Here is a 10,196-nt window from a genome sequence, read left to right on the forward strand (position 1 = left end):
GAACGATTTCCACTTAATTATTGTCATTTTAAAATTATAAATGCAATTCTTTCACTTTCTTATTTTTTCAGTCATTCTATTGATATTTATACTATACATTTTAAAAGATTACACGAGCTTTATTACTAGAATAATATCGCAAGGAAGATTTACTACAAGCCTAGCGGCTAAACAACTATTTCACACCAAAGCAGACAATATATTGCAAGAAGTAATAAATATGTGTTAAGCCTTCAAGGAAAATCACAAGCTAATTCATGATGCATCACATGGGATGTTCAAACCTAAACCACTTAATCCTCTTGTTTGCATAAACCAAGTAGTCTACCTCATTTAGTTATGCAGTGTATATAACTATATACTAATATATACATATATACACTGTTTGTGTTTCAAAATATATATATACACACTGTTTAAAAGTTTGTTTATCATTTCCATTGCAATTTTAACATCTCCCAAATAGAAAACAAATTATAACCGACAAAGTACAAAGTCTACTGTCTACATATGGATTATACAACCCCACCTGATCGACTTAGTCATTTGAAACAATCAACTCTGAAAGGCAGAATTAAGAGAATCGGCCTCCAGACATTACTGCGATAGATTCCACAAACTAATTAAATATAAAGGCAGCAACCAAAATTCAAATATGTTTATATCATAAGAAAGAGTCTAAATTATAAACCGACTTTTGACATTTCACAAAAGAATGGCATTATCTAGTGCATTTGTACTCAATGTTATTAATAATCAAAAAAACGTTGACAAAGCTTAAAAATTAATACTAACTCCGAGTGACCTGAGAGTGTCTACCTATACTACGTCTATACAACGCTAAACGTGATCGTATACATTTAGGGCCCTGACTGGTTCAAACGCAGCGGTTGCGGTTGCGGCTGCGGGCGTTTGCGGATGCGGGTGGTTGCGGTTTCTAGCGGTTTTAAGAGATTTGTACGACTGGTTCTGCGGTTAAAAATTGGTGCGTTTACGGGATAATTATGACTGGTTAACTACCAAATACAACCGCGGTTAAATAATAAATTAACAATATTTACATTTTATATAATTATAAAAATATCAAAAATCATAATATTATAATAAATATGTAAATTATATTTTCAAAGTTATAGTTTTAAAATTTTAAAATTATAGAAAATATTTTTATTTTAAAATTTTATAATATTAATTAAAATATAATAGATATATTTTAGTATTTTTATAATTCTATTTTAAAAAATTTATTGAATATTTTTATTTTTGTATTTATAAGGTTTTTAAAGAAAAATAAAAACCGCAAACGCTAGCTGAAACCAGCTTTTGATTTTAAGAGGTTCGGAGCGGTTTGAAGCGATTTGTAACGGTTTGGATGATTGTTTTGAAACGCTGTCAACCGTTACCAACCGCAAAAGCTGTGTTTGCGGATGGTAGCGGGGAAACCAATCAAGCTCTTAAAACGATAACAAATCCACTAGTAAATACTAGTACTAATTTTTCAAGCTCTAATACTCTCTTCGTTTCATATTAAATATTAAATGCCGTTTAAAATAAAATTTTCATTACAAAATAAATATTTTAAAAATTCATTGCAAATTTATTAAATTTATATGCTTTTATGACTTTATATTTTCCAGTTTATTTTTATACTAATTGAAATATGGTTAATTATATAGATAGGAATATTTTTATTTAGAAAATATATAAAATTAATTTTCACAATTACAGAGCATTAAGCTTTAAACCCACACATACATACATTATAGTATTAAACCCACGAACCCATATATACATTATAGTATTATACAATGAGATTTGATTGCACCCACACTCTCCCTCAAATATGTGTTTCCGATTCACATGGCACTCACAAGACACAATCAATGTTTTTAGGTTCTTTGTCTACCAAAACATCATTAACCAAATGGTTGTGCCTTGTTGTATTGGTAAATGTATTTATTTTCGTTTGGTAAAATGTCATTTTTATTTTACCAACGAAAACATTTTCGTTTTGAAATTGTTCCCTTGAAGCTAGAAGTAATATACACTCTTGGTTAAGATATTAATTTTCATTAGGTACCGTCTTAAACAAATGTAACATTCCAGTTATCTAAAGAAACGGTTAACAATGGGGGTGATTGGTTGGGCTGTAGAAAGTGACTTTAGCTTTAATTTTCATCTACAACCTTAAATACTATCAATCATGCTTTATCTTGGTTTTTAAAGCTACAACCAAAAAATTAAAACTACAGCAAAAACACACAAAAAATGGCTGTAAACATCTTATTTTCTAAAGCCCCATTTTTTTAGCTGTAGGAAATTTTAAAGCTACATCATTTAAAGCTAAATCAAAAATCCTACAGACAAAATATTAAAGTAAATTTTCTACAATTACAACCCAACCAATCACCCCCAACATGTTGAAACATCTTTTTATTATCAGGAGATTAGAGCTATAAAGTTAGATGCCGGACGATGTAACTATCTTATCTATTTCAAAATCACGAATTCATTTTTTCGTTCTTTTCAGAAATTGATTGAAAGCTTTTGGGGGAAAAAATAAGATAGAAGAAAATACTAACTGGGCCTTAAAATGGCAGAAAGCCCAAGCTTATGAAAAAAGTCAACTAGTTCAAACCGATATGGTTCGTTGTTCTTGATTCCTGGGACTCCTCTTGCTCCTTGGGATATTCGTTTTCTCTCTGTTATCCGCACGAAAGTGTGCCGATCAATCTCTTCACCATCTGATGATCTCTATAATTTTTTTACTCTGTCTCGAAACGACCAGGTTGCATCAGAAGCTAATGTGGGCACGCGCAGATCAATCCCTGAAGCTATCATATCTGGATCCTATTAACAAGGTTACCATATTTATCCAATACTCCTATCTATGTAACTTCTTTTTGGTAAAACTATATGTGTAACGTTTTGTGTGAAAGTGATGAGTCTTGTGGTTAATATACACATAATGAATTGAAAATTAAAATTAGTGCGTGGGAATAATTGTTGCTTAAGGACCAAGGTTACATATATATATATATATATATGTGCTTTACAGGGTGTGTGAAGATCTCGTAAAAAGCACTTTGACTATCTGTAACTAAAACCAGGTTTGACTTATCACTTTAATCCTTAATTGTATAGCTTTATCTTATCTTTAAGTGAGCTGAATGCATGTTAGAGAAATGTTTTTAATCCAACTTTCAATCCTTCCTCCTTTAGAGAAATTTAGGATAATCACTCTCAGTTCTGAAATCACTCGGAACCTTTTCAGAATTATCACTGGGAAAGCAATCGTGATTTGTGATGGAGCTTAGGACTTAGTCGTAAGATTGATCAACTAACCAAGGACTATAAAACTTTACATGAACTAGCTATCGAAAGCCCGTCTAGCTCAGTTGGTAGAGCGCAAGGCTCTTAACCTTGTGGTCGTGGGTTCGAGCCCCACGGTGGGCGTTTCCTTTTTCTTTCCTCTCTAGTCGACATTTTTTTTTATTTTTTCAAATGAAAACCTTAATATATAGTAGTCACCAGTTGCTCTAAACTCCAATTTGGTAAACTCAATGGAGCTTTCACATTTTCTGCATTGACTCCTTATCTTAACTTGAATCCTACTACTACTAAGATAAGCGTCGTTGAACATGTTATATCCTAAGACATCAACATACTTCTTCATATTGTGATCCCATCTTGTTTTGAGTCTTGTGGAGTATGTTCTCCCTCTTTGTCACAAGTTAGAATCTGTGCTTTGCCCGCCTCTTTCTCCCAATCAATCCTTGCAATAAAAATGAGCAACGTCGAGAAACAAACTGATGCTCCAACCAAAAACCCTATCAAGAATCCTACAAGACCTAGTTTAGCTTTGAACGCCAAACTCACCCCTAACGGCAAAGCCAACAGGTAAAACCCACCAATATTCGCATACATTCCAAGCAATGGCTTTGCCGTTCCACGAACAATCTCTCCACATACCAATAAAGGGAAGTTTATAACCTCAACAACCGCCATTATCAACATCAGCTTCTTCACACCGTTTATGATCATTAAGTCATTGTGAGCGTACAAAGACCCCCATACACCTCTGCATGCTATCATCACTAAAGCTCCTACGCATCCCGAAAAAACACCCACAACGAGTGTAGTGTAAGCTGCTCTATAAGCTCCTTTTGGATTATTCGCGCCGAGCTCGTTAGACACTCGCGTAGCCACGCACGTGCCTAAAGAGAGCATCACAGCGTAAAGCAAGTAGTCGAAGTTGAGAAGTATGACCAAGGTCGATACTGACTCCTCAGGGTTTGGTAACCTCCCGGCTAATATGACCAAGATCTCGTAGCACCACCACTCGAGGCACACGGTGAGACAACACGGTCCACTAAGCTTGATCAGATTAAGCCAGTCTTGACCACGTTGGTCCAACAACCCACCTTGTTTCCATTTGTTATCTTTCAATCCCTCAGCGACTATCACGTACCCCGTTAGAAGAATCACGACGATAAGATCTGTGATCCAAACCGCCATTGCAACTCCTTGGATTCCCTTTGCTCTAGAGAGGAATATGTTGATGGGGATATGAAGAGAAGTGGCTGCAGCTGTGGTGTACATGATGGGGAGCGTAACGCCTTGTGAGCTTAAATAAGCCTTAAGGGGACAAAGCAAAGAGAGAACTGGTAGATCAGGAAGGAGGTTGATAAGGTATCTCTTGGCTATGTAGGATATGTCTTCTTTTTGACCAAAACTTGTGAGGATCTTGTCAACGTTGAGCCACAAGAGAGATATAGGGATCGAGATCAAGAGAAGCAAGAACACCGCCATCAAAAGGGTTTTGTGGAGAAGCTTAAAGTTCTTGGCTCCGAAAGCTTGCCCACAAATGGGTTCCATTGCAGCAGAGATTCCGTATAAAACAGCAAAACCAGTAGCGTTCGCAAAGGAAAACCCTAACGAGCCACCGGCTAGGTTATGCTTGCCTTGACGGCCAAGAAACACAGATGTACTTGTTATCTTACCAAACCACAACAAGTTCATAGCCACCAATGGTAGGCCTATTCTCATTTGTACCTTGAGCTCATGAAAAATGCTCTGCATCAACGTCTTTGAACAACACCCTTTGGAGACTTTCAATCCAGAAGTCTCTAAAGAACACCCTTCAGAGGCTTCTGGATGAAAAGTTTCTAACTTCGATGTCTCTGACATTTGTGTGTGTAGAAGAAGAGGATAATTTGGGGAAAGAGAAGTTAATAAGTGAAGGAATAAAAGGAAGAAAAAAACTTTGGGAGGTTTCAGCCAATTTTTAGCATGGCTTTGAGAATTGCATAGATAATTGCTTGCTTGCTTGTTTGTTGATAAGATCAACAACTCTGCAGGTGGAAAATGGCTTTCATGTTTTCGTGGAGGACTGTAAATTGTAAATTAAAAGCATGGTTTGCGTGAGAGGTTGCGATTTTTTGGAGAAAGTTATTGTAACGCACAAGAAAAAGGGGTGGAAACAACTTGGTGGGTTTCCTATGTACGTCTTAGTGCATTGATGATGATGAAACCATACCAGTCCCATTTGCAAAAAAAAAAATATATATTTTTGATTTTTGTTATTTAATCTTTAAAAATTGAGCAGCTAATATTATAAATATCATCTTCTTAAAGATTTTCTAAACTTGATTCCAGATTTTGTTTCAGCTACTATGCAAAATTCTATGATGGTCAAAAGTATAACTATAATGCACGGATTAAGACCCCGATTAATACTGGCAAACTGATAGTTGAGCTATTCCATCTCTTCTTAGTACCGACTAGAAACTATACTTTTTATTTATTTACATAACTATAAATTTATGAAACAATAGAACACATTAAAAATACGAGGAAAAGTAATAAATAATAAGAGTCAAAAGACAAGAAAAGAGAGGATATGCAACCTTGGCTTTCTATTTTTCTTTATAGAAAAGCAACAAATAATTGCAATAAGGCATATATAACTGTGTGATGAAAATTGAAAACATCATGAATTTAATATACAAACTCCTTTTACGGATCACTTGATATTTCAACTTTATTTTGGTGCTTCTCAAAAGAGCTTTCGTCTAAATTCTATAAGAACCAAAAGAGAAAAATAAAGGGTTTAAAAACAATTCGACCAAAAAAGCTCAAAAAAATAAAAATAAAATAATGGTTCGACTGGTTGGTACCTATTTTTTTGATAAAAATAATAAAATTCATTACCAAACTTTTAAGGTTTTTTTACAGAACAACAGAAGAACCAAAAACCAGAAAAACTGAAAATAATTTAAACATAGACTCAGATCTTGCTAAGAGAATGAACCGACTACAAGTAAAACAACTAACTACCCGGTAAAATCTGGCATTTCCAATAAACAGTCCTTAAAGATCTATGTTGTCAAGAACTGCTCACGTAGCCCTTCTAATCTGCAACCTCCATGAACAGACAACGATACTCGTGACCAAGTGCACCCGCTCACACTGAATTGAGCTTTGTTCGGATAAGAAACCACCAAAAGCCGCCACAGATCACTGAACCTACACCAAAAAGACAGAGAAAGCAAGCACCACATTGAGTTAAAATGGACAGGAGGCAGTTATTGAGAAAACAGATTATTTATTTATTTAAAAAACTATTTTTTGAGAAAATTTAGAAAGAAAAGATATGACCCGTTTATTTATTTATTTATTTTTTAGGTAACATGATAAGGATTTTCGCTGTTTTACCATTAAAGTTAACAGTATTAAATCGGTGGGTGAACATGAGTGACAAACTATCAGTGTTTATTTCATACTAGATTTTTTAACCGCGCTACGCGCGGATAAGATATTATATGTATTTCTCAATTCTAAAAAATAATGTATAATATTGTATTATATTATTATTTAAAGAATATAAAATAAAACTATATAACATAAATATATTTTTTATATTTTCTTTGTGGAAATCATTATGTTGTTTGATTGTTGTACTTAATTCACATATTTGCATAGATATTTGTGATAGATGAATAACTATATTTTTATTAACAGTAAATAATATATATTTATTATATAATATAAGAAAAATTGAATTATTTACTTTTTAACAAACTTGTCTCATGGGGACTCGGTTATAGACATATAATATTCGAATGAAACATTTTTACACTTATCAATCTTCTTAACAATCAAGAAACAAATCTGAATATCAAAGCAATATCTCATACGATCTCTTTGTGGAATAACTGCTATGAAGAAATTGAATTTATGCATCAAAAAGGACTGGAAATGGATGTGCATATGTATTATCTAAGTGAGCTTTACAAAAAACTATATGTAGTTCATATATCATTTATGTCCATCCTATTTTTTGTCCATCATTTCTTAAACATCTTGAAATAAGTAATGCTAATTAATAATAAACTTTTTGCTCACAAAATAAAAATAAAATTTGTCTAATTATCGCTTAATTTGTCTAACTGATATATGTATTTCTCAATTCTAAAAAAATAATGTATAATATTGTATTACATTATTTAAAGAATATAAAATATGACTACATAACATAAATATATTTTTTAAATTTTCTTTGTGGAAATCATTATGTTGTTTGATTGTTGTACTTGATTCACATATTTGCATAGATATTTGTGATAGATGAATAACTATTTTTATTATCAGTAAATAATATATATTGATTATATAATATAAAAAAAATAAAATTATTTACTTTTTAAACTAACATGTCTCATGTTGGGGACTCGGTTATAGACATATCATATTCGAAGGAGACATTTTTACAGTTATCAATCTTCTTAACATTGAAAAAACAAATCTACATATCAAAACAATATCTCGTAGGATCTATTTGTGGAATAACTACTCTGAAGAAATTGAATTTAGACATCAAAAATGACTGGAAATAGATGTGCAGATATGTTATCTAAGTCTACTTCACAAAGTACTATTCATAGTTCATATATCATTAATGTCCATCCTATTTTTTTGTCCACCATTTCTTAAACATCTTGAAATAACTGATGCTAATTAATAATAAATTTTTTGCTGGAAAAAAAATCAAATTTGTCTAATTATCGCTTAAATATTTTATTAATATGGTCTAAGAAGCTTTTAAGTGATATCATAGTTTAATTTATTGTTTTTTTTGTTAATTTTTAGAGGTTTTTGTATTTAAGATTTTTTCCATATTAAGCTTCTATTTCTTTCATAGAATTGATATATATATATATATATATATATATATATATATATATCTTAAAAATTACCATCAAATCAGTTTTACTTATTTATTATTTTGTTTTAATGAAAATACACTTTTTAAATAATTTAATTTAAAATAAAATTATATATTAATTTGCTGTATTTTAACAATTTCATTGATTTAATTAATTTGCTTTGGTGGATAACTTAAAAAGTTTTCATATGAATCGGGGAAAGCAAGCTTATGTTGTTATATTATATTTATTTTGTGTATATAGAATCTATATATAATGCTAGTGTAATAAAGAAAGAACATTATTTTTTTGTAACTTCAAAATGATACATTATTACAATTTGAAATGAATCAAAATTGAATAAAATGGTAATTAAATATTTGTAAATCTAATTGTTTAGTTGGATTCTCATGAAAAAAAAATCGATTGGTTAAACAAATGCTTCAAAATTTGTTGTGGTATTGTTTTGTCTATAAATTATAAAATTTATTGAATTAATATATTTAATTATTGCATCCTTAAATAATATTTTATTAAGACATTATAAAAATATGTTTTGAGTTGTTTTGTCAAATTGTACAAAAATCTATGCTTTTTCATATTTGTAACTTAAAAAAGATACATTATGACAATTTGAAATTAATCAAAATTGAATAAAATGGTAATTAAATATTTTTAAATCTAATTATTTTTTTTATCTTGTTTAGTTGGATTCTCATGAAAAAAAATCGATAGGTTAAACAAATGTTTCAAAATTTCTTGTGTTATTGTTTTGTCTATAAATTACAAAATTTATTGAATTAATATATTTAATTATTGCACCCTTAAATAATATTTTATTAAAACATTAGAGAAGTATGTTTTGAGTTGTTTTGTCAAAATTTTACAAAAATCTATGCTTTTTCATATTTGTCACAAAAATTTATATGTTAAACTTACTTTTACAAAATTCTTAACTTTGTCACGAAAAAAAAAATCTATGATTTTTCATATTTGTCAACGTTCTCACACTTTCTAAGAATATATTAGCTTAGTCACTTTTTTTTTTTTTACAAAACAAAGTATCGGAGTTTTGAAAGTTAAATTCTTATTATTGTAAATGTACATAAGAGTTTGTGATTATATACTTAGTGGTTCTTGTATATGTGTCCAAGAAAGTTTCAATGACTTAGTGGTAACTGTCCTATATATATATATATATCATACTAACCCGGGTTCGATTCTCACCTTCGCATTGTTTTTTTATTTTTTACGAAAAATAAATGAGATGACATGGCAATTTCGGGTTCTCTGATTGGTTGATTTTTCTATCCTATGTGGACACCCTCTCCATGGCTTATATCTCCCTTTTAGAAAAAAATCGATAGGTTAAACAAATGTTTCAAAATTTCTTGTGTTATTGTTTTGTCTATAAATTACAAAATTTATTGAATTAATATATTTAATTATTGCACCCTTAAATAATATTTTATTAAAACATTAGAGAAGTATGATTTGAGTTGTTTTGTCAAAATTTTACAAAAATCTATGCTTTTTCATATTTGTCACAAAAATTTATATGTTAAACTTACTTTTACAAAATTCTTAACTTTGTCACGAAAAAAAAAAAATCTATGATTTTTCATATTTGTCAACGTTCTCACACTTTCTAAGAATATATTAGCTTAGTCACTTTTTTTTTTTTACAAAACAAAGTATCGGAGTTTTGAAAGTTAAATTCTTATTATTGTAAATGTACATAAGAGTTTGTGATTATATACTTAGTGGTTCTTGTATATGTGTCCAAGAAAGTTTCAATGACTTAGTGGTAATTGTCCTATATATATATATCATACTAACCCGGGTTCGATTCTCACCTTCGCATTGTTTTTTTTATTTTTTACGAAAAATAAATGAGATGACATGGCAATTTCGGGTTCTCTGATTGGTTGATTTTTCTATCCTATGTGGACACCCTCTCCATGGCTTATATCTCCCTTTTAGAAAAAA

The 10,196-nt window shown here is 30.6% G+C and overlaps 1 protein-coding gene, 1 long non-coding RNA gene and 1 other non-coding gene across 3 annotated transcripts; 2 read left to right on the forward strand and 1 right to left on the reverse strand.

Moving 5' to 3' along the window:
• Positions 1-1,215: 1,215 nt before the first annotated feature.
• On the forward strand, positions 1,216-6,152 carry LOC103861334. The gene is made up of 3 exons (XR_631516.2): positions 1,216-2,861; positions 3,059-3,110; positions 5,361-6,152. It is a non-coding gene; the product is annotated as an uncharacterized LOC103861334 (long non-coding RNA).
• On the forward strand, positions 3,384-3,456 carry TRNAK-CUU. The gene has a single exon. It is a non-coding gene; the product is annotated as a tRNA-Lys (tRNA).
• On the reverse strand, positions 3,478-5,364 carry LOC103861333 (protein DETOXIFICATION 56-like). Its single transcript, XM_009139031.2, has one exon. It carries the CDS (start codon positions 5,188-5,190, stop codon positions 3,673-3,675), a length of 1,518 nt encoding a protein of 505 aa, XP_009137279.2. The 5' UTR covers positions 5,191-5,364; the 3' UTR covers positions 3,478-3,672.
• Positions 6,153-10,196: the final 4,044 nt, after the last annotated feature.

The sequence above is a fragment of the Brassica rapa genome, chromosome A03 (assembly GCF_000309985.2).
Source record: "Brassica rapa cultivar Chiifu-401-42 chromosome A03, CAAS_Brap_v3.01, whole genome shotgun sequence".
In the NCBI taxonomy this organism is placed as follows: domain Eukaryota; kingdom Viridiplantae; phylum Streptophyta; class Magnoliopsida; order Brassicales; family Brassicaceae; genus Brassica; species Brassica rapa.